This window comes from Poecilia formosa, unplaced genomic scaffold (assembly GCF_000485575.1).
Source record: "Poecilia formosa unplaced genomic scaffold, Poecilia_formosa-5.1.2 Scaffold364, whole genome shotgun sequence".
Classification (NCBI taxonomy): domain Eukaryota; kingdom Metazoa; phylum Chordata; class Actinopteri; order Cyprinodontiformes; family Poeciliidae; genus Poecilia; species Poecilia formosa.
Window position 1 is genome coordinate 36728 of NW_006800303.1, and position 25521 is coordinate 62248.

Here is a 25521-nt window from a genome sequence, read left to right on the forward strand (position 1 = left end):
GGTCTTTTAGTAAAGACAAGAGAAATTCTACCACCTCTACTCCATTTTTGTTTCCATTTAGTGAAGAAGGAAACAAAAATGGTCCTCGTTGTCTTCTTCAGAGGTTTTTGTGTCATTTCCTTTGGTAGTTTTTGGTGCAGCACCAACATAGATGATGGCAGAGGGGGACATCTTTTCTCCAAAGGTTTTGGTTAGTTTGACTCAGCTGAAAATGTAACAAATGTTGCAATTTTGGTCCCCAGTCAAGACCTTAAAAGCTCTAGTTGAAGGTTTGTTTATATTTTAAACCTTTTTGTTGATAAAGTTTTATATTGTTCCCAATTGGCTTTAATTTAGGCTATATGTTAAATTTCATTCCCAGCCTACACAAGCACAGCCATATTGATTTTTCTCTTTTTAATATAACATACTTCACCTCTGTTTTCCAGACTGACTGCCAACCATGAGTTTCATTGAATATTCCAATTTAATCCAAGATGGGGATGTTGCCATTGTTCACCTGGGCCACAACTCAGTGACGGCTGTCAAAGTGCAGCACGGCGCTCAGACACAGACTCGCTTCGGAGTCATTCGCCATTCCACGGACCTTATCGGTCAGCGCTACGGCTGTAAAGTAACCTGTAGTAAAGGCGGATGGGTACATGTGCTCCACCCCACACCTGAGCTGTGGACCGTCGCGCTGCCTCACCGCACCCAGATTCTGTACACCACAGACATCGCCATGGTGACAATGATGCTGGAGCTGAAGCCAGGATCGGTGGTCTGTGAGTCAGGTGGGAACTGTCTCTGTGTCACGTGTGTTTGACAAACTGTTGTTGAATGTGGTTGAAGTTACAAGCATGTTGGGTTGTGTTAGCAGGTTTTGATAGTTCTCATGTTTTGTAGCTGCATCTGGCTAGTGTCTTTTACACTCAGCTGCCCTCAGGTAAGGGTGTGTGTATAGGTGACTGGTTGTCCTGTGTGTTTCTATGTTGGACTGGGGACCCACATAGGTTGTACCCCTCCTCTCGCTCAGTTTCAGTCAGATTGTTCACAATCCCAGTCATCTGTTTGGGATTTGGACAAGGCCTTGGGGATGTGTGAAGTGATCAGTGTGTGGAGTATTAAGAAACCACATTCAAGCCACCAAAGGAGATCTTAGACATTTTGCTAAAGATGTTTTTTATAGGATTTGCATCTTTTTAACTGTGACATAGTTCTTTTTTATAGACTATAACTTAAACTGGAAATATTTTTCATTAAACATCCTGCCTTTTGCCATAGTCCCTGGTTATGGTTGTCACCATACTAAAATTTAAAACTCAATATCAACATGAAGAGCTGAAGCTGGCTTCAAATTGCAACATTTGATTCAAGAAATGGCTAAAGGGAAATTTTATTTATTTTTTCCTACCTTGAGTTACCTTTCTCTGATGCTGTAATCTCATGTATTTTAAACTTCAGTACTTTGTCTTCAAACTGGGACTAGATTATTCAACACTAAGATCAGAATATTTGAAACCCAGTTTGTAGTTTCGAAAACCTTTATTTAACATTAAATACAATTCCCAGAAGCTTCAATTGGAAGCCAACTTCAGCTCTGTATTAGTATCAGTATTGTGTACAGATGCTTATGCTTGATGTCATGTTGGATTACAGTAAATTCTACCAAGACAACATATCAATGAACCAAATACATGCCGCTTAGAGATATGTTGTCAGACATTTTCTTTAGACTCTTTTCTTTAAAGAAAAAAGTATGTATCTAATAATGTGAATGACCAGCCTAGTCTGCTAGTTATTAGCTTCTCCAAAGCAAACACTAGTGAGCAGCCTCCGTCTCATTTGCCAACAGCTGCTCAGTTAGCAGGGCTGGGCTCACATAAATCAGATCAGTAGCTGGTTTTGGAAATGCATATAGCCTCCTGTGACAAGGAATTAGCCACCGCTGGGTGTCCAATAGTCTTAATTTTGACCCCAATACTGCGCCGTACTCCTGATCTCTTACAGAGGAAGAATTGGCTATTAGCAGCTGCAAGAAAGTCTGGCTTTAGAGGCTGACTGGTGACAATTTCCACCTCTGCATATATCATTGTGCTGCTTTTTTCAAAGCTGTAAAACAGTTTTATTTGTCTCCTACAGCTAAACATTTAAATGACCCTCAAAGTTACTACAACCCCCTTGTTTCTCCTCCTATTCATGACTTAATCACACCTTCTGTTTCCCAGCTTCCCATCCATGACGTTTCCAAAGCTTTGAAGGGTTTAGATTGTTATGAGTCAGCAGATCCCAACAACCCATTACTACTGGCAGTTTGTGTTTCTGGAAAAAACAAACAAACATCAAGACCTGTATTAGTTTTTATATTGATGTTTAAAACCAATATTATTTTTAGCCAAAGTTGTTAGGAGACTTTATGAATCTCCAAAGAGCTACTTTCAGCTCCGGACCTGCAGGTTGCATATTCCCTAGGCTAGACTGTTTTTAAGTACCGTATATTCACAGCAACAACTGTATTTACCGAGCTTTAATTATTGGGTGTACTCTGGTGGTGTGATGGTGCACAACAAAAGTGATGGTTTGATGCAATTTTGTCACACTTCAATCAAGAAAATAAATAGCAATGTAGGATTTTGATCTTTTTACTTAAGTCAGCAATAAACAAAGAATCCTTTTGAGTTTCTAAAATGATTTTTGATTTGATGTTCTAAAGCTTTAAGTGGAAAGTGTAGAAAAAAGACTGGACATTTTGTTTCTTGATTTTGTTTTTACAGTGAATATAGTAGCATAATCAGGGATAGATGATTCAAATTCAGAAATACACTATTAGATATGGTTGTAACTCATATTATGCAATTTTCTTCAGAGTTGTTGTAGCTGCTGCTTAGTGCTGTGTATTGAGTGTTTTATTTATTTGATGGTCAGTGGCTAATTTTGATGTTCACACCTCTGATTCTGCGCCAGATGTTTTCACCCAGAGAAGCTCAGGTGTTTCAGTAACACATACACACACACATACACATTCTGGGAAGTGCTTTGTTTGTACTCGTCTTTTCCCCCAGAGTGGCTGCAGTGCATATTGTTGTCCAGTTTGCAAACCGTTTCTTCATTCGGTTTTCCGCTCTAGTTCCATCACTAAGATTGAATGACCCAAATGTTTTTGAGTGTTGGACTTTCTTTCAGCTTGTTGGAAGTGAAAAATGTGTGTGTGTGTGTGTGTGTGTGTGTGTGTGTGTGTGTGTGTGTGTGTGCGTGTACGTGTGTGCGCGTGCGTGCGCTGACGGTGCACAATGCCACGTTATTGATTGTGTTTGGGTAATAAATGGTGTGTACGTGATCTGAGAGGGGAAGTTTCTCAATAATATAAATGACTCCCACATACTTTCTGTTTATTCAGCACTTAGTGCAACTGCTGTAGCTGAAATGGGATTACCTCACTCTGTTTTATTCTGCAAACATGAGTTCAAATCAATGAAGCTCTCAGGGTTTAACATTGACAGCTGGGAGTAAAAGGAGTTATTAAAGCATTTTATGATTGCATAAGTGACACACATGTTACTGAGGAGGTTTCTAACCAGTGTGAGCTTGTGTTCTGTATAAACAAGGTGAGATTTGAGATGTTTGTGCTGTTTAATGTTCTCACACTCCAGTGCCCACCACAGTGGCTCAGCCGTCTGTTGTCAGCTGTTGCTAATAGAGTAGGGTCTAATACTCTGTATCATTTACTGCTGCTTTGCATTTAGTCACGCCTGCATTAACTTGGTTAATGTTCATTTAAGCATTCATGTCCAATGATTAACTTGGCAACAGGCAAGATCTGGAAAATATTGGAAAATATCAGTTTTCAATAAAAAATAAAAAGTGTCTTAAAAAGGGGTGATAAATTGGTTTAGTCAATGAATAAAAATTTTGGATTTTGAACATTTCATTTTGGAAAATGAAAATATCCCCCCCATCAATGCAGTCCTTTTGTTTCCATAGTTCAGATGGATGTCAGCACACCCAGAGCAGCAATCCTGTTTGACAAACATGTTTTACAGAATATTTTATTTGGACTTTGAGGTCTACAATATAATATTAGTCAGGGGTAAAGATTTTATTTATTTATTCAAGTACGAGAATTAGTCATATTAAAAGAATGAGGTTGTATTTTATGAGAAACGAAAACTAGCAAGATATTAAAATGAGGAATGTTGAGCATCTTGTGAAGTTTTACTTTGGTTTTACAGATAAGTCTTAATAGAAATATTTAATCTTTTGACACCTCAGCAATAAATTATCAGTTGCAGGACTTTGAGAAAACTTTGTAAGCAACTTTCTATTTCAAAGAATCATCCATTATTATTATTTTTTTATTAAAACAACTTTTTTCTCATAATTTTAAGACATGTTTTTCTGGTATAGGTGTGTTTATTCTGCTTTTATTATAACTACATTTTCATAATTAGCCTGGTGCTAATACACTTGCGTACAAATCACAGAATAGATGATTGAAATAAAAGCCACTGTTTTGGAAAATATTTTTTTTGTCATTTTTTTGTTTGTTTTTTTAAGTGAGAAAAAAGATTAAGATTTGGTGTGAAAAAAATAAGAGATTTTCTTCTTAAGCCACAACGCCCAGTCTCCCGTTCAAACTTTGATGTCTTTATCTGTGAGTTGCTACAAATGGTTAATCAATTACAGTTTGCAACTTAGTACTGACTCAAAGCAGTGCTAAGCACGGCTTTGGTGCTAGTCCAGTATTGTGCCATGACGCCACGTACGCTCAGCGTCAACCAGATTAGCTGCCGCCACGTGGAGTTGGCATCGAGTTGCTGCTCTACAACATGTGGGATTAGACTCTTAGCTCAGGTGATCAGCCTCTGCATTGGGTTAAGCATGAGAATACATTATTGTGTTGCTTTCGCTTTCTAAATCGACTGCTGGGAAGTTAAGACAATTGACCTCTGTCCTGGTTTTCTGTCATGTTTTACTCTGCAAAGCAGTGACATGTGTAGACCTCTCAGATGCTGCTGGTTTTGGACCAGTGTGGCAGGACGTCCACTGCTCTAAATGTTTGCACAACAAATGTTCTACATCTCAGAATAAAATATCTCCTATAGGTGAAGCCTGGCAGCAGAGCTCTTGGTCTGCAGCCAGTAGACGGTCATGTCACTAAAGGTGTCTGGCTGGTGTATCGGTGTACAGTGTGGCTGCATCAAGTTCTATGTTTTGTTTAAGTTTTTTTCATTATGGTGTACCTCAGGGTTCTGTTTTGAGACTTTTGCTATTTCTGGTGTAGATGCACCCTCTTCAGCACATAAAATTACATATTTTTATTTATTGGTCATTATTTTATTAAATATATTTTTATATGCAAGAAAAAAGTCAAAAAGCCATATTTTATTGATCACGATTGATTTGTAAAAGCAATAAATGGGTGAAACCTCCAAGGAAGTGAATACCTTTTCTAGCCACTGTATGTTCTGTGTTGTCTGGACTTTATCCTGTTTCTTGGTCAATAAAGTTATCAAAAACATCTCAGATTTTCACAGAACCAGCTGTTGATATTTAAGATACATACTGAGCCACTTGTAAACCACTTTTCATTTTTTTATGTGCTACCTTGTCTTGATTTGTCCAAACAAAACCTGTGGAAGTTTCTTTCTGAGCAGGATCCACCAACAGGCCCGATGACGGCCGTTCAGGCTGAGCCTCTTGTGACTTGAATCAATCCTTTTTTTTTTTAACTACATCCTCTGTTAGGTCTGTCACACTGGAATTTTTAGTCACTGTTTCCAGTGGATTTTTTCTGTCTGTAAAATCTTTCCAGTCAGCTGATGATTTCCATCCGGCTGCATCTGCTCCTCACATGTTCCTCCTCCTGAAGTTGGAACTTATGTTTCAGACTCATCCGGATTATGAGTGCAATTGGTCGTTAAACACGCTTTGTGCTGATATTCTCATGCGTTCGTTGAAGGAAATACTTTCTATAGCAACTTTGTTTTACTCCATTTCACTTTTTTTATTTTTATTTAAGAAAAATGTTGTAAAATTGTGGTAGAATTTGATAGGAATCAGCTCTCTAATGGGCACCAAAAGTCCTCTGTGCAGTTTCTCTCTGTCCCTCTTCCTGCCCACCTCCTGTTGAATAAAGAACACTAGTGATAGAAAAGCTTTTTTTTAGGGAAGAAAAAAGAAAATCCCTATTTAATTTCAAAGCAAAGCGGCTAATGTTTTATGTTTCTCTGAGGTCTGGCTGTTGTCCATCCTTTCTATTTCCGGAACTTTTCAAAAAACCAGAAACCATCAGCATCCTGACTTTGTTGATTTATTGAGCTAATGCAGATTGGACCCAGACACTCTTTGATGACAAAGTGTGCTGCAGCCACAAAGCTATTTCCTATTAACAGTAAACGTTTCATTTATGAGCAATGTCTCAGTACACCTCTTCTTATATAACTGCACAAGTCTAAGTTTGCAGAATGATTTTTGTTGAATCCTACAGGAGCCAAGTAACCTTGCTGCTGCAACACAGTACATGGCTGAAATCCCTAAGCTTCATTTGTTACTTGTTGTTAAATTAGCTTAGAAACAATGTATTAATTAGGCATGGTGGATGGCACCATTTTGGACGTGGGAAAAAGTTGGCGATAAAACGATATAGAGGCAAAATGACCTGCTGCATAAGTGACATTGTAAAATATAAAAACTAGCTTCAGGTTATTTTGTGTGGCAATATATTTAATTCAAGTTTACAAATTGTGAAACAATAAACATTATATTTTGTCAAGTGCATCAAAATAGTCATTGCACATCAAATATGTTGATTATTGTTCATTTTATTATGGTTCAAAAGCTGTTTTAAACAGGTGGGTATTTAGCCTTGATTTAAAAGAACTCAATGTTTCAGCAGTTTTGCTTTTTTTTCTGGACGTTTGTTCCAGATTTATGGTGTGTACAAGTTGAATATTTTGACTAAAATTTCAAGAATACTTTCCATTACCAAGCAGACGAAGAGATCAGAGTGACTTTAGATCCTGTATTGAGCAAAGACTAAACCCTGGAAACTAACAACACCCCTTCATTGAGAAGTTAGTTGCTTTGGAGAAAAAAAATCTCTCAAATTGTCCTAGCAGTGTAATTGTTGTGTTTACCAGCCTCTTGTTTTCACCAAATTCCTATGGAACTTAAAGCAAACAGCTAATAAACTTTGAAGAAAATCCACTTGAATGTTAGTTTCCATCCATTGTGGGCCGTAGGGTGATGGGAGTGCTGATGTAATCAGATGTGGTTTCAATGCGTTAGTGACTGAATGTCTGAACAGGGAGTTCTTCATCATGTTGATTAGACACTCGTTTTATGCAGTAATGAACAGGATTATAGAACAGAACCGTCTCTTTTGCTATTCACCATTTATCCAATAATCTTCCAAGTTTTTATCTCCTTTTTCAAGCGCCACGTGAACCTTAATTGTTATTTGTTAACGGCGACTCTCCATCCGGTCCAGCAGTCTGAAGGTTCTAGTCGTGTTTCAGAACACTGCCTTCTTTGTGGCCTCCACAACAAAGGCGGTGGTGACATCACTTCATGGGATAAAGTGAAAAGTCTGGGTGGAGGATGGGATCTGCTGGCCTCTCCCTCTGGTTCGGACTCTTGCTTGCCCTCCCCTTACTGTAAGTCACATGAACAGGGCTCCTCTCCCTCGCTCTCCCATCACGTACATTAGCAATCATTTTTTACGGCACCAAAAGCACTGCTACGTGGAAATGAATGGCCTTTTGGAAGTCGAGCATCCTTTTATTGGTAAAGCACTCTGGAAGTATGCAGAGTGAGCAGCTATAAGCTGCTTGCAGCCACCTGGGACATTCTTACAGCTCTTTGTGAGAAATGACAACATGTCAGTTTGGGTCTTACACAAAGATTTGATCTGAACATTTGGGCAAAGTATTTTATCTCCAGATAAAATAAGCTGATAATGTTTTGTTTATACAGAGATAAAAAGAGCTTCACTAATAAAATTTTTTTGTAGAAATTTGTTCCAGAAAAGCTGAACTCGGATCTAGAACCACACAGCATTCTGGGGGATGTAGGCAGAGACATCTTTGAAACCTTCTGTGTATCTTTAGACTCATTAACATCTCCCTATCCTTGATGGTTCTATAGGTACCGGTAGTGGATCCCTCTCCCACGCCATCCTGCGCACCATCGCCCCCACTGGCCACCTGCACACAGTGGAGTTCCACCAGCAGCGGGCAGAAAAGGTGGTGGAGGAGTTTAAGGAGCACCGTGTGGATCACTTGGTGACCGTCAGGAACCAGGACGTGTGCAAGGACGGGTTTGGAGTGACAGGGGTTGCAGATGCGGTCTTCCTGGACATCCCCAGCCCCTGGGAGGCAGTGGGACATGCCAAGGCTGCTATGAAGAAGCACGGTAAGATGGACTCCATGAGATAATTATAACTTCAAGTTGTTTGTTGAGCAGCAACAAAATAATTTAACCACTGAAAGGGGCAGTGTTCTGTGTTTTCCAGGCACATGGTTCCATTTCATAGCACGATGAAATGACTGTTACCTTCAATTGTTATAAATATGACTTTACTTTTTTTGACTTTGTTAACTTAACTTGTTTAAATTGGGCCTCTGTGTCCTTAATAACTCCTGCTTTTTCTGAAGCTCTGCCTTCAGTATGTCATCACAACATGCCTCCTCTATTAACCCTTTAACAACGTTTTTACCTGTTCTGCACTGAGAAGTAGCTCCTATAACGAGCTCAACAGATTCACAGTTTGCTAATTGCTGCTGGCTAGTCTGAAGGAGCTGAGTGGGTGAGTTGTGGAGGAGGGATGCTCTGTGAGGCGGAAACTTAGAAACCACAGCTTAGAGGAGGAGTTTCACCCCAAAGGCGGAGCTAGGTCCACCCAGGCATCTTGCACAGCTGAATAGTTGCCATGGGGATTAAAGGATTTCTCAATATGCAAGGCAACACTCCAGGTATGTTTTTGATGAGAGAATAACATAACATGATGTAAAGCTAAAAAAAAATAAATTTAAATAATACTGCCCCTTTAATGTAGCAGAATGGCGAACAAATGATGTTGGATTATTGAACTAACTACTATTGATATGAAGTGCAGAACTCTGCTCTTCGGTCCAGAGCTCACCCAGGTTTTGGCTCCACCTGCGACTCTCAGCATCACATGATGCACCAAAGCTGTTATATAAACAATGTATCTGCTCACTCACCATGCACTTTGCCTCTCTGTAATATAATAATTTATCATTTCCACTCACTCTCTCAATCAATCCTTCTCCACTACATTACCGCAAACACGCAAAGGTTTCCAGTGAGTGCTAAAGCTGCACAATGAACATTGCATTATCTGAGGCAGACATGTTGTTTGGCCATGGTTCTCAAACATTTTAGAACAAGTCCCACCAGATACCGCTTCACTAAACATTTAGAGTAGCACATTTCTGTCAAGACGTATAGTTTTTAGTACTGTCCCAATCCCAGTTCTTTTTTTTTCCAGAGTATAGATATAAGTTGTTAAGTTTAAGTACATGTCAGGTCCACGTACTAATTGATACAACGTAATTTCTAACTTTATTTTACTATTACATCACATAATAACTTTTGAAAACACATTTCATTTATTCAGAACAGGGTGGCTCTTCTTTATGGGCCTTCAGTCCCTCTGACTGCATTAACAAATCAAAGCTACAGCATGACATATGTTGTTGCATACTTTTGAAATAAAATAATAAATCTGATAAAATAAACAATAAAGTTAATACATTTTAATACCCTCCACATTTATCCTTCAAATGACTCAAAACCTACAGATTTATTTTGTAGTTTCTACCATCTCATGTCTAACTTCTCTTTTCTTCTGTTTTTTTTTTTTTTCCTGTAACTTCCTAGTGTATTAGCACCACCACCTGGTAAGGAGTGTGGTCTAGACTTTAAGTTGCAGAGCAGCTCATGAGGATAATTAAGATAAAACTGACCTTGGCTTGGACTATCAGAAATTATTCTGGCATTCACTCTCTTTTTGTTTTAGATAGGTGAGAAGACAGTCACAAAGCTACTGTATGTATTGCTAACAAGCTGCAAGTCTTGACTCAAAATATTCCTGCATAGCAGTTGCCACGTTTGCATTCCCAGTAATATTCATATTTTTAACAAATATGCTAAAGCCAGAATAATTTCCAGTTCAAAAGCCAAAAGCGGTGTCGACCAATCAGTGATGTCGTAGGTTTCCCACTGGGACCAGACTCTTTTGATTTGCTAATGTTGTGCTTTTGATTTTGTAATTGTGCTTACTTAATTTCGCTGTTTTCAAATTTGTAGTTGTGTTTAGAGAATTATTGAAGTTCTTTAACCCCCCAACAATATTTCTTGGTTTTCCAAAAAATATTGTTAGAGTTGCCATGTTATGAGCCTAGTATTACATTTCCTTACATCATAATGCTAAATTTATTATTAACATCTATTAAACAGTTTATTGGAGGGTCAAAATGAGGTATTACATTGTTTGTTTGTTTTTTTGTTTTATTTTGTATTTTACCTTTTTCACTATAGTGAATCCTGCTTGCAGTCACACTGAGGTCATCATACCCAGTTAGGATATTTTTGTATTTTTGTGCTTTTTGCTGTTTTTCCCAAACCCTCAGTCTTGTTGCTCAGTGTTAAAGGGAGATTCCCTGCATCACAGGGGAGATCAACAGCATCATTACAAGCATTAAGCCTCAATATGAAGATAAATCTGAAGGAGGAGCCATTATGCTGCAGAGCAACTCTCCTACCTCCTCTCCCTTTTATGGTGTCCCTTCTGCATATTCCTTTCATAAGCTAGCCTCCCTCATGCACACACACACACACACACACACAGATCCAGATAAATAACATGCTGCCACATCACTGTTAGAGCGATCCCATGACCATACTGGGTATTGCTATGAGCAGAGGGCTGCTGAATGGAACTCCATATGGAAATGCTCTGTTTTCTTTCCACTGCAGAACAAGATGGGTTTTTTTCCTGTTTGTTGCTGTCCTGAAATGATCCAGCCAAAGTCTGACATGTTTATGCCTGGGTTAAAAATATAAAGCTAAGAAAATCTGTAGAAAGTGTTCCTCTTTATACTGACCCAAGTAAGTGAAATGAAAAAATAATTCTTGACTTCCTTTATTATAGCATTTTGTGGTTTCTGTGAGTTGAAGCTGAAAAGCTTCAGGAAGTTCTTCTCCTCCAGTGGATTGTGTAGGAAAGCATACTTTTTCCCCCTACTGTGAGTTGTAATTTTCCTGATGTTCTGGCCTGCAGCCCAGATCTCTGAGACGGACTTTAAATCCTAACAAGCATCTCCAGCCTCTCTCTCTCTCTCTCTCTCTCTCTCTCTCACTCACTCACCGCCTCACTTTCTCTCACTCTCTCTGTCTCTGTGTGTTTCTCCTGAAGATAAACTTGTAAACCGTGAACTTCACCAGGAGGAATCACAGGATTATGTCAAAATTGCTTTTCGTTTTAGACTTTCAGTCCAAACTTGACAGCATTAACAGCCGCTTGGAGACGCCCTTGTTGAATGATCAACCCGACCCCTCCCAGTGTGTTCGTCTCGTTGCCAGGAGACACTAAACTGTGTGACTGTTTCGAGGGGAACACTGGTCCTGTTTGCCAAAGGAACGACTGCTATCTGAAGTATGCTGCGGTCTAATTTAATGGTTACCAGATACAATGCACTCCTCCTCTGTAGACTTGATCTTTTTTTTTTGTTTGCTTTTTATTGGAACTTCATATAGTATGCACCTTTTCCTCACATGCCTCATAAAAGCTAAACTGCATTAAAACCTTTGGATGTACAGTGAATCACCGAAAGGATCACGTGCCAGGCAGAAGTTATTAAAAAAAGGCCTGGAAGGGAACATGAAAACTGTTAAAGCAAAGAATGTTTGGTCTGGTGAATGTTGCTCTGAATAAGACAGAATAAGTAAGACGCTGTGTGATGAGGCTGACTTAGAAAACCTGAAAATACAGAGGTAAATATAGATCAAATAACACATTTAAAGGTAAGTGTTGAGCTCCTGCGGTCATAATGCAGAAGCACGACGTGACTATCTGCACAGCTACAACCCATGAGGAAGTAATGCATCAGATGCTTATGAAATATATTTTCCTTGTGTTGGTGAAGTCACTTTAGAAATCTATGTGTTTGATTCCATATAGGTGTCTGGATTTAAAAGGCTAGTACAACCATGCTTTCTTAAAATAATTACTTTGTCAAAACCAAAGGTGTCACAAAATATTGACACTAAATTTCTCCTGATATATTTGCTGTGGGAATTTGTTTTTAGTAGTAAAATCTTTGTTTTCTTAAGTTTTCAAGGTTTTTGTGTAGCAAAAAAGTAGTTGTTCTTGTCTTATACTTAGTTTGATTGTTGTGAATCACCATTCCAGTAAAGTGAAATGGTAACTTCATTTTAACCATAATATCTGTTAATGAGTGAATAGTTATTATGTGCTCTTTGTCCTAACTTCTACCTGTAACCTTCAAGCACAATAGCAGGAAATGATAAATATCAAATAAAACATGAACTTTGATAGAATCTTTAACCTTGCACTGCTTTAGCCGTGGTCAGGATTTCCACATTGCCACCTACTGGTACAGCAATGCAATTACATTTGTTGGAATCTTTAGAAGCTATGTCAACAAAAATGTTTTTTATGAATGGATGGAAACAAATCTGGGAAAAACCTAAGTATTTAAATATACCCTCACTCTGCAGCAGGCTTTTTCTCAACACTAAGGCACTCTGATAAACTCTGCTTAAATGTAGAAACTCTAAACCAAACCAACAATGAGGTTCATGCAGGCCAGGGTTGACAAATTGGTAACTTTGTATTCAGACCTCATATTCCGTGAACCACAAATCCAAATCATGGACTTTCACTTTAGGACATGAAAGTCACTCCCCCATCCTAAAACACGTACAGACAGTTGAGTCCTTAAGTCACAGTCACAAACTGCACATGAATTGTAGATCCTTGAAGCCAATGATGGAGCAGAACTTAACTGGACTGACACATAAAAGTTTGCGTAGAGAGCAAGCATGAGTTGAGCAAGCATGTTGAGTGATTGGCATGCACACCCTGGAGACCAGGTCAACGCTTCAACTGTAAACCCAGCTTGAGAAAGGGCTGATGGTAGATGAGTAATCACTAAGGGACAGAAATAGCTCACAATATGATCTGGCATTATTTAAATGAACTGTGAACACATACAATTACTACACACCACGATTAGCCTCATGGGTGAGGCGGGGTGCCCCTCTTGGATAATTGAAGAAGAAACACTGAGCTTGTCTTGATTGGGCCACTTTTGCCTCCTGAGGCAACATTGACCTTTTTTTTTTTAAATCTGACTTATGTCTTTTACCAAAAAATAATTTTCTTTCCAATAGTATAAATTAGAATATCATATAGGTGACTAGTTAACCAAATTATGCAATGTCATTTATCAACCTGCTAAATGACATTTTAGGACAGCCATTAGCTAGTTTCCTTCTTGAGTAGCTGGCAACACTACTAAGATCATCATCAGAGACGATATCAGTTTCCTGCAGAACACGTTCTAAAAACAACACTGGGCATCATGAGATTATTGGTGGGATTATTGGTCAACCTCGCCAGTCTGGATTGGTTAGAAATCCTGGGAACCCCGACCGTTGACCTCTTCCTAAGGATTCTGTCTGGCCAACTTTACACACATTTTTCTAAAGGTTCCAGTTAACCAGCTGTCTTGGGACTACAGCATACTTCTGTAAGTTGCTTAAACTTCTGTCTAGTATTTTGTTGGGAAAGTTCAAAGAGTCCTGGTATAAATATTCTATCTATAGTATAGAGTTTTTTTAGTGCTAAGCTGATAGTGTTTTTGATAGTTTTACTGTGAAAGCACAGTAAAACTATCAAAAACATGATGGCTTTAGCCCAATTTTCAGTCATAAACATTTCTTGTAGTTTGTTAGAGGTTGCTGTTGAGAGAACCAGGGTTTACAGATGAACTTGCCAGCAGATTTGACATATCTCCTTATCTTTACAAAGTGTTTTATTGAGTCTTAACTCATTTTATAGTCTCCTTTGTGAATTATTACTTTTTTTTTAGGTCTTCAGCCGTTCCTAGAGAAGAGGCTCTTAAAACCTTGTGTTCACAACCTGTTCTACACCAGCCAACCTGTTTGTTTTTATAACCTTGGAAACACTAGTTGAGTTAATAAGTAGGGTTTCCATTAAAACTCATTGGAGTTAGGAAAGAGTGTAAAACTGTTCATCCAGTAAATAAATCTCATCAAAGACCTGTAATTAGTAAATCACACCTCCATGTGACCTTCATGAATTATTCTTCAACCTTTATTGCAGGGCTTTTTTTTTCACTTTTTAAAACTCCTCCCTAATTCAGATTTGAACTCGAAAACTCAGCTTATTTTTCTAACCCAGAGCTGGTCTCTGTGCAGCTGCACCGCTCCGTGTCAGTGTGTGTCCTTTAGGTCAGCCATGAATGGCTTGTTGGCTTGTTTCTCCGACCTCCCGCCGAGATGACCTCAGGGTTCAGCGTGGAGATGAAGAGGCCGCGGCCAGTAGATGATCCTCTGATGATCCGGGCGCTGCGGCCTGGAGCCAACAATCCGCATGGCTGTTTTTGTTTTTAATATCCCGTTTTGTGGGAAACAAATGCATGTGTAGAAGTTGTATTATTAAAGGAGGGAATGTTTTCTCAGAGTAAATTGGCCCAGGAATCCTGTCCAAAACACTTACCTGAGGGATGTTTAGTTCTTTCAAAGAAAACATCTAATTTTACAGACTGATTTCTATAAACATGGAGTCGTGTGTCTCAGCCGAAAGAACTAGCCAGTGAAGAATCTTTATTTTTTTATGTTCTTTCTTCATATCTCATCTCTTTGGCAAAACACACTGCCTTTAAATGTATTCATGCACATTTCATGTTATATCTACATGTCACAATGTTCAGTGAAAGGATTTTTTATGTTTTTTTTTGTTTTTTGTTTTTTTACATAAAATTCTGTTTAACCAGTTAGACCACCTAAGTTTTTCTGATTTTTATCTGAGTAAAACTTCAGTTTTTTTTTTTGTTTTGTTTTTTTTTTCTGTGTATTACTAGAATATATATAGATATAAGACCATTCATAAACGGGTTAATTCCAAGTGTTTTACAAGAAAACAAAGGATCAGACCTAAGACGGCTTTAAAAACACCAAACATCCAATAAAAACGTAAGGCATCACACAAGAAGAAGTCAATCACACTTTTAGGGCAAATAGAAAACCAGAGCTACAATGGAATGGTGTAGATCAGCGGTGTCCAAAGTCAGTCCTGGAGGCCCGGCATCCTGCACGTTTTAGTTCTCTCCCTGGTGGTAGTAACAACCTTTCCTGCATGTCAATGTTCCTCTTAGACCTTCTAATGAGGCGTCATTTGATCCAGGTGCGCTAAACCAGGGAGAGAACTAAAACATGCAGGATGCCGGCCCTCCAGGACCCACTTTGGACACCCCTGGTGTAGATTAAAAAATATTCATGCATTGGTCCAGTTAAAGGAGCAGTTCTATGCAAAATTGACTTTTTGAGCTTTACATCATGTTATTATTTTATTCCGTCATCAAAAACATACCTGGAGTGCTGCTTTGATTTTTTTCTTGCATATTTGAGAAATTCTTTCCATGACAACTGTTTAGTTGTGTAAAATGCCTGTGTGGACTTAGCCCCGCCTTTAAGGCAAAGCTCCTCCTCAGAGCTGCAGTTTCAAAGCATCAGACCCCTCGACCCGTGATTTTCCTACTAGTCATTAGTAAACACCTGGAGGATCTGCACATTATAGGAGCTACTTCTCAGAGCAACACTGGTAGAAATCTTGTTAAAGTTTAATAGAGGAGCCATGTTGTGCTGACTTCCTGAAGGCGGAGCTGAGCAGGAGTTTTTAAAGACACAGGCCGAATTTCAAGGCATGAAATTACAAAATCAAATTGCTTGTAAGTCGTATTAGATATATAGCATTTTTATAACAACCGAAGGTAACAGTTACTTGATTGTGCTATAAAATTGCACTATGTGCCGGGAAAATTTATGATACTGTACCTCTATATTTAGAATGAGTGGAACGTTTCTTGGTTTAGATTTGTAATGCTGGTAAAGACTTACCTGAAAACACCTGCATGTATTACATGGAAATCTACAAAGTGTTGACTCATATGCATGCCACACTACTGGGATTTCTATTTTTTTTCTTATTCTTATACATAAAATCAAAGCAATAAATTTAACATTATAAAATAAAAAAAAAGAAATCAAAATGTATGAAAATGTGTGTATATCGTGCAAGTGCAGACTTGATCGCATTAACCAGTTTCTCATCTGGGTGTGGTTACCCATGTCGTCCTGCAGGGGGCCGGCTGTGCTCCTTCTCTCCGTGCATAGAGCAGGTTCAGAGGACGTGCCAGGCGCTGACGGAGCGGGGCTTTGAGGAGGTCAGGACCCTGGAGGTTCTGCTCAGAGTCCACAACGTCCGACCTGTCACCCTGCAGCTGCCCGACTTTGGCCCCGACTCCTCCTCTTCCTCCTCTCAGGCCACGGAGGAGGCTCCTCCCTCTGCTGCTCCAAACCCCGCCTCCTTAAAAATCAAGACCACCACTCCGCCCAGAGAAATGCCGGGCCACACGGGGTACCTCACCTTCGCCACCAAACCCAGAACCTGAAGGCTGGAAGCCGCCGTTTGCTGCTTGCATCAAGCAGAAGTTCAAACCAGGAGCTTCTTCTGTAATATTCAGGATGTTTATCTTTATGAATTATGATTTTATAAGGTTAACCTTTTATACCTGCTGTTAGGTTAGCTGAGCGTTTTTTTTATTATTATTATTTTCTCATTGTTTATACAGGCAATAAATGAGTGAGGATTGTTTTTCACACTGCAGCCTGTTGAACTGAACCATGTAAGGAAGAATACTCAAACATGGAAAACAATAAATTAACTGAAAGGATTTTGTGTCTGTTACACGGTGCTTTACCAACTACTTTACATTTTCTCTCATCATCTCAACAATTTTGTTGGGATTTCATATCATAAACTAATGCAAAGTGTAATTGGGAAATGGACCTAGAGATGCATGAGTTTAAAATGTATTTTACTATTAAATATCTAAAACATCTGTCATGCATTTGTGTTCTAGAACTTTAGAAATTTTAATTCTTCATAATCTCGGTTCTAGGGAAGAACATTGGTACCACATCGTCTCCTCCCTCTATTTCTCCATATATACAACTGATTACTGTATAAACAACCACACAATGTGAATGTGTCGCCGCCGTAATGCTTCATAACTACCATTTGCGTGAAACGCAGTGTTTTTAAGATTTGAGCTGTTTTAGTTTCTGCCTGTATCCAACCAGCCATCACCTCTGAAAGCAGCTAACTGGATTTATATGAAGAACACGAGTTATCTGCTGATAACCTTCAACACACCTTCACTTCAAAAATTCTCAACTATCCCTTTTATTAAGTCAGCAAGCACAGTTTAGGTGGAAACATTTTCGTTTTTCTTTCTCCTCTCAACTAGAACTGTTCCTCAGTGCATGAATTAGCATGCTAACCATGTTTGAAAAGTAAATAGGAACACTTGCCAAAAATAAAGTTCCTGCTTACTGTAAGACTAACACTGAGCCGTATTTATAGAGTTTTTCAGCTCAGAAATCTTCCCAGCTAATGGCTAGCTAGTGAAGGGAGCGACTTGTTTAGCTGCTGAAAAGCTTATTTATATCAGGAGTTGCAGATATACAGAGCCATGAAGAAGTATTAATACTTCTTCATTAAACATTTAATTACATTATATTTTATGTGATGAACATTAAGTAAAGCATAATTAAGTAGAAAGAAAAAGATGCAATATATATTTTTAAAACTAACAAAAGAATATGAAAAGTGTGGAATGTATTTGTATCTAGCTCGTCAGCCAGTTTAAAAGCCACCCCTTGTTCTACACTTTGCTTCATACAGAGGGTCTGTTAGGAAATTATTATAAGGCGTGGCGTCTGTTGAAGTCTGTCTTAAATGTCTTAGATATTCCTCTTGCTGCAACTTTAACAGCTCTGTATTTGGAAGCTGTACCAACACGGACTGTTCACTTCTTCTGCTGCCATTGCTAAAACTACAGGAGAGGCAGACTACAATTTTAAAACAGAAAATTGACATTATGTTTCACAACTTCTACTTCTGCTTGCTGATTGACCAAGATGAAATTCAACCAGAGAAATCCAGCTGAATGGAAGAAGTCTCAGATGGGGCAGTGAAGGGAGATGAGAACTGAGCAGAACTGCAACAACCAGTCTAGTTGTTATTGTGTTATCATTTATCGTGATACATTTCTTATAAGATTTTGACTTATTGTTGTCATACATTCCAATTAATGATATATATCCCCCCATCCCCTCTGAAACTGTCCTTATTGTTGGGATTGATAGTTTTTCAACTGTTTGTTGAATAAAAGTGTCAATAAATACCAATAAATTTTAAATAAAGTTACAATGAGCAGCTGAATAGTGAAAATCATACTTCTTTATGTGACTGGTGTCCTAAAGAAGCTTTAATACAAATGGGAATGTTTTGTATGAGCAATATTTGTATTTGCTCATACAAATACAAATACAAATACAAATATTTGTATGAGCAAATGTTGTCTGTGTCACAACACTGTCTGTGTTGTGACACAGACAGTCATACAATTATCACTTTTATTATCACAATATTACTGCAAAATATAATGGTAACACTTTGCATATCGCTCACCCCTAATGTAAATCTTTTGCTATTTTTGTGTTTCCTCAAATGCTAAATTTGTAGAATGCATGATTAATAGTTGTGTTGATAAATTATTCAACTGGAGTTGTTGCTCTTTACAGCTCCTCCAGAGTTATAATTCATTTAGCTTAAATGTCAGAATATTGTTTTAGAACTCAACTCTCTATTTCTCTACAGCAGACAGTTTGCTTTTCATATCCTGTATATAAATGCTGCTAAGTTTAATAAACTTACCTGAGGCCATCGTGGAACCCGCGGACAAACCCATATGGGACCCATATAGTCTGCCCTCCTTGTCCCCACATGGGGCCCACCTAGGCATGCTGGCTGGGTGAGGCCTTCATAAAAAACCTGGATTTAATATGGGGATGCAATATGAAAAAGGTAGAGGGGAGTAAATACTTTTGTATGTCGCAGTAATGGTTTGGTGGACGATAACATGAAGCTAAATTGCTCCCTGAACGGAGGAGGTAATCCTGGCGGACCAGGCTGGGAATAGCAGCTCTGATCTGCTGGAAATCCCGCCACTTAATCAGCTTGTCCTCTGAACAGCTGAGCCGCGCGCTGAGACCTCACTGGAGACCAGTCCGGAACTCTGGGAGCTGACCGCCTCGCAGGAGGAGTATGGAGCTAAATTAGGGCCAAATGTTATATTAATTTGAAAACCAAAATTATAATAGAAAAACTAAAAGTCAAATTTAGGTGCAATTTTTTTTTTAATGAAAACTTGAAAAATACAATCATGCATTCAAATTAAAGGGAAATGTGCTGCCTCCCCACCCCCCCACTCAAACCCTCAGTTCAAATAAGATATTGATTTAATTCTGGAAGGCTTTTGAAGAAATTATTAATTTAATTTTTTTCCTTCGCCTAAGATAATGTCCTAAGTCTTTTGCCAAAATCACTTTTGGCAAAAATTGACATTGGCCATTATTCAAGAAAGGTAACAATATTTGAATATTTTTTTTTCAGCTCCACATTTTATGTTTTCAGAAACGTTTGTTTTTTACAAGTACAATTTATTTATTTTTTTCAATTTCAGATCAGTTTTTTTTTCTGCTTCTGACTTTTGGCCCCAATTTTGCATAGGGGGCAAACTTAAGTTTTCAATTTCAAGTTTTACTTTTTCTATTACAACTTTATTTTATTTTATTTTATTTTATTTTATTTTTGTCTTTTTAATTACGAAAACATTTGGCCCTAATTTAGCTCCATAAATGAAGAGCTGTTCAAGACACCCCAACATGCAGCTGGGCCGGCCATATGAGGAAGAGGAGGAGCATCAGCCCTCTGCAGGTCCAGCTATGAAGGAAGATCTTATGGAGATGGAGGCAGTGATGCAACAATTTAGTTTTTAGCATTTAGTATTTTTTCATACCCTTTTTGACATCTAAAGCTGTTTGAGCTGAAATAGATGAAAGCATGTTTAAATGAGATTTGAAAAAAAAACATTCACTTGAACTCCTGTATTCATATTGATGCAGAAAAGCTTTTAGTTGCTGTTTCTCTGCACCCATCATAATTATTCCACCCTTACAAAATGACCACTGCTCCATATTAGACTTCAGTAAACTGTCTGTTTGTGTAGAGTGTGTGGCACTCTGCTTTCCTTTGACCCTGTGTGCTCCACACAGGCCTCTTTAGGTTCATGGAGCTCTGTAATCCCAGGGAGGAGAGAAAGGAAAATTAGCAGTGATCAGATTAGAGGCTGAGAGCGCTAAAGCTGTGAGCATGTTAAGTTGCTTGTGTAAAGCTCTTACAGAAGCATCACATTCTGCCACAGCTTACAAACACATCAGACCTGAAGTTGTTTCCGAGTGAAACCAAGAGGCTTTTGCTTTACGGAATGCTGCAGGGCTGCACAGCTGCTTCTCTGCTGCAGCTGTGTGGAAGCATCAACACTCACATAACACAATTCAACAGACATATATGTTGGATTTCATTTTTCATAACATGGACTTACAGATCGCATGTGTAAGCTCTAAGAGACAACAAGATGTTTGAAACTCTTGCTGCTCCTCCAGTGTTACTCCTGGTCTCCTCATTGCTACTTTCTTTAAAAAAATCTTGTAAAAATGCCAAGTCTTTAAAAAAAAAAAGAAAAAGAACGTAGAGTAACATTCCATTTGAAAACCTTAAAATGTGACTGCAAGGTGTCTCATGATGTCAAAATGTGAATGACATGAGGAAAATAACACTTATTATAAATTGTCATTAAAAAAGCAACTATGAGTGGTTGATCCAGAGAAAAAGAATTATTGTCATTCAGCTGACTGGTAGTGAGCATTTAGCGCTGAAAGTCTCCAGTAATTCCAGCTCTGACACTTTGGGTCTCAATCAGACTTACCTGTTAATTTTAAATAATAAAAAGAAATCTCATTTAAAAAAAAGTTAGACATTGGAAACAGTTCGATGAATAGTTGTTTTGTTTTCTGGTAACCTTTAAAAATGTCAGAAACTAAAACGTGCGATGTTCAATATTTGGTTTTAATAAGGGATGCATCGATATGATGATTTGGGCTGATAGCCATATTGATAATCCAGAATACAGCAGCAGATGTGGCTAAAATTAAAAACAGGTTCTATTAAAAACAAATCCTGCAGTGGTATTTTCAAAGTTCTACCAGTTAGGGTGGATACAGATATCCATTAATTGATACAATTCAATTATTATTTTTTACAATTCTGTATCGATTATCAAAACTGTGGATTGCGATATATGAGCCCCATGTAACATGATGCAAAACACCTGGATGTGAAAGCGTAGTCTTCTTCTTGAGTTTATTGGCGGTTTACCACCACCTACTGGTGAGGAGTGTGTGTCAGAATCACAATGTTGACTTCGCATTCTGTGTTCTGTGTCTTGTTTCTTCTTTATATTCGCAAACAAAAATATTACTTCAACAAAAAAAAGTAAAAGTTATTTACTACTTACTTCCATTTAAATACAATACTGTCTTGTACTCCATATTGAGCCAGAGTGTTTTATTTTCAGATATCTTACTGCTCAAAAATGTATGTACTGTTAAAGTAATCTATGCCACCATGGTTTTTAATATGGGCAGGAAAATGTTTTAAAAATTACATAAAATTATTTATTTTATGTGATACTTAAAATTAGACATAATTTTCAGTGTGGTACTTATTATTAAAGGAATTTAGAAGTATTTAAACCAATATTGAATCTAATTGTGACCCAATTAATGAAATTTAAATTGAATGTTGACGTTCTGTATTATTATTAATAGCTATCGATTTGATTAGATGAAATACTGCTTTAAATATTTATGATCCTAATAGGATAAAATCTCCTAAATGCTATAATCCTTATGAATATTTTTCTAAATGAAGGCATGCTTTCGGCCAGATGGGTATTGCAATGTGTAGACATTTATTTTACAATTATTTTTATAACAGTAACAGGAGGTAAAAAGCAGCTGACGAAGCAGGAAAGTAAATAATAAATTGAGTGGTGCTGTTAAAATGTAACCTGATTAAAGTTTGTACCAGTTTCCCCCACAATGACACAGCAAACCAAGTTTCCATCCTGCCTGGCATCTCATATCTCATTACAGTATGAAATATTGATTAGAAACAAGGAGCAGTCAATTCTAGTGTCACGGCTAATTAGTACAAAACAAAAACAACATTGGTTCAGAAATACACTGACATTTGCTGGTTTGTAGATTTACTGATAGTGTTCATGCATATATACACATGAGAAATTAATACTTAATACTTCCTGAAGAGTGTGACCTTAACTATTTTAATATGAAATATTTTCAGAGTGTAACCTCCCAGTTTTGTGCATGTTTTAGATGTTTGTCCTGTACATTTGGGTCAGTACCAGACCTGTGGAGAACTTGACGACATGCTGATCATTCAGACCATCTGGATGGAATCAATCTGACCGATCTCTGCAGGAAGTGGAAGTAATAAATGGGAATCCATCATTTCTGGACTGGGAACGCCTGTAACAGTATTAAAATCAATGTTTCTAACCAGCTGTCAGAAACAGCAGAGTTAGATTTGTTCAGTTTTAACAAACATTATATAAATAACAAGCTGCCTCTTCACCTGACCTGAGTCTGTTTAATTGCTAACACTCAATTAAACTATAATTAAATCGTACTTGACTTTAATTAAATAAATAAATTCAGTTCATTTAACGTGTTTTTTATTTAGATAGTTATTTTTAGCGTAAATACTTGGAGAGCCTGTTGAGGTAAAAATGTTTTCAAAATGAACTTGGTTCATTTGAATTAATCTGGAAGGGTATGTGACAGTCGGGGTTGGCCAGCAAGGTATCCCACAATGCATTGTTCCACCAGTACCAGCAATTAATAAAAATAAAAAAAACTATAATATTTGTCACCAAGATTCATTTTAAGATGGTTGAGGTGAACAAGCTTAATCTATGCAGTCAGTTCATCAAGAATGAGCTGATACTTTCAGAGCAGTACAGCTATTTATGGTATTTACATTAAATACATAAAAATGCACCATGCGTCAGGTGCATGTTCATTTTCATGAGTATTCATATGATCGTGAATGTTTGTGCTGAAAAGAAGTGATTAAACTAAGTATTTTGTAAGTTCTGGTAAAGGTTGAGTAGATGAACACATATAAAGCAGGAGCCAGTCATTTTTATGTTAGTACTTTTAAGTTTAAGAAAATGCCTTCAGAAAAAATAATGTTTCAGGTGTTTAAGTAATTGCTGCATACTCAGATTTATTAAATTAACAAAAATTATGCTCACAAAAACTGCACAAGTTAATGTTACTCAGCTTAATTTAATGAAGACAAAACACTTTGAGGCAACAAGTTTGCATCTACTTTTGAAGTAAGGAGAACTTATTAAGTTTTACAGTGAATAGGATCAAATATTTGAGGTGTGAATGGAGAGACAGGATGTTTGTTTCTGAAATCCTCTTATTGATTCATTCGTTCAGTTCACTGGAAACTTCAAACTACCCCAAACTCAGAACCAGATGTATGAAAGAGATCTTCAGTTTTAACAACAAAAAAAAAACAAAAAAAAACTGCTTCAGGGTTTCTCCACCTGTCTGCTGAACTTGATGGGACAGTTGTTGTTGTTTTCCTGGGAACTAAGCTCATTAACGCCCGGCTCCCCTCGTCTTGCTGTGGAACTTCACTGGCATTCCTGCGGCTCGTTCTGGATCCCTGCCAGGCCTTTAAATGTGTGCGGTCACTGGAGGGAACAACGGAGGAGGCTTAATCAGAGGTTCGGGTCAGCTGATGAGAGCGCCGCTGCTCAGATTGCCTGCAACCGTTGGCAGACGTAGCTGGACATGTTCCATCAGTGGAAATGGGAACACAGCAGGGGCCATTAAGGGCCTGGACAGTCCATCGTTTGCATAATTAGGGCCTCGTTTTGGTAGAGCTGGATTATGTATTTGTGTAAATTCCCTGTCCTGCATGTCGTCTGCGAACGCACACGGATGGAGGCATTGTCTGGTTGTAGGGTGTGTGTTGTACCATGATTCTTTGTATCAGGCAGGCCAGAGCTGAGTGTGTGTGTGTGTTATCAGCGGTGAACTCTCAGAGGTCGGAGGCGAGGCTTTGTACTGCCTTGCTCTGACGTCACGGAGCTGTCAGCTGAGTCTTTGTCACATTCTGCAGCCCTGAAAACTCCTCCTGTGTCCTGCAGACGCTCTGCACAGCTCAGAGGAGAAACACAGAGGGGGAAATATCATTTTAGGAAAAACAGTTTACGTTAACATTCATGAAATCCACTGTTTTGACATTACTTCACAGTCATCAGCCCTACACCCCAACTTAATACTGTGTTACAGCTGATTAAAATTGTTACAGCACTTCAGTGTTGGCATAAAATGATCATTCAAAAATATTCAGTTAATTAATTATTTGCCATTTAGCCATCCTGTCTATTTACTATTGATCTGAGTTAGCTTACATGACAGAATTGTTAGAGGTTTTCATATCAGCTGGTGATGATAACATGTCTAAATGAGGAACTATGGTGTCATATGCAGTCTATAGGAGACACAGGCCTGGTGACCTTCCTAATCTCCGGTCTAATCTCTGCTGGACACCAAACACACCAAGACAAGTTAACCTGCGAGCGTTTAACCTTGTGATAACTGCAAGATAACAACACAGAGCAGCAGCCTGGACTAGTGATCAGAATGACTGAACTTCAGAGGGAAAACACAAGGGGCCAATCAAAGCAGACTGAAGAAAACAGATTCAGTTCTTGTAGTTTACATTGATTTAGGATCTGTAGTGCCTCAGAGTGATGTTTTCAGACTTTAGTTTGGTTTGCTCCGCCTCCTTAAAGAGGTTCATTTGAACTCTTCTGGTCATGTCAAGTTCATTTCCTTTTCCTTGGTTTTGGTCTTCCATACGGTTCCTCAGTTCAACAGGCAGAAAGCTTTTTAAGAAGATGTTTTTCTGAGAGCAGCTGTAGGCCATCAGCATCAGGGAAACGTAACAACATGTTACATGGTCTGATTTATGCAGCTTTGTTTGAATGTCTTTCACCACCTGGTCAAAAGAGAAATTTGTTACTGAAAAAAACCAATAGGTCATATTAATATTTTGTTGGACCACCTTCGACTTTACACCGTTCTATGTTAGATTAACACATTCATAGTGTTAACTTTTGACAAAATACACTAGTGCTTTTAGGAAAAAAAAAGGTTTTCAGACAGAGTGTA

General features: G+C 38.2%; 1 protein-coding gene across 1 annotated transcript in view; it reads left to right on the plus strand.

The window, feature by feature from the left end:
• Nucleotides 1-17172, plus strand: part of trmt61a (tRNA methyltransferase 61A) — a 21690-nt gene extending 4518 nt beyond the window's left edge. The window contains exons 2-4 of the mRNA XM_007574881.2: nucleotides 429-773; nucleotides 8125-8391; nucleotides 16414-17172. Coding sequence (XP_007574943.1) covers nucleotides 443-773; nucleotides 8125-8391; nucleotides 16414-16724 — 909 coding nt within the window. The 5' untranslated portion in view covers nucleotides 429-442 and the 3' untranslated portion in view covers nucleotides 16725-17172. The remainder of the gene's footprint in view (nucleotides 1-428; nucleotides 774-8124; nucleotides 8392-16413) is intronic.
• The last annotated feature ends 8349 nt before the right edge of the window (nucleotides 17173-25521 follow it).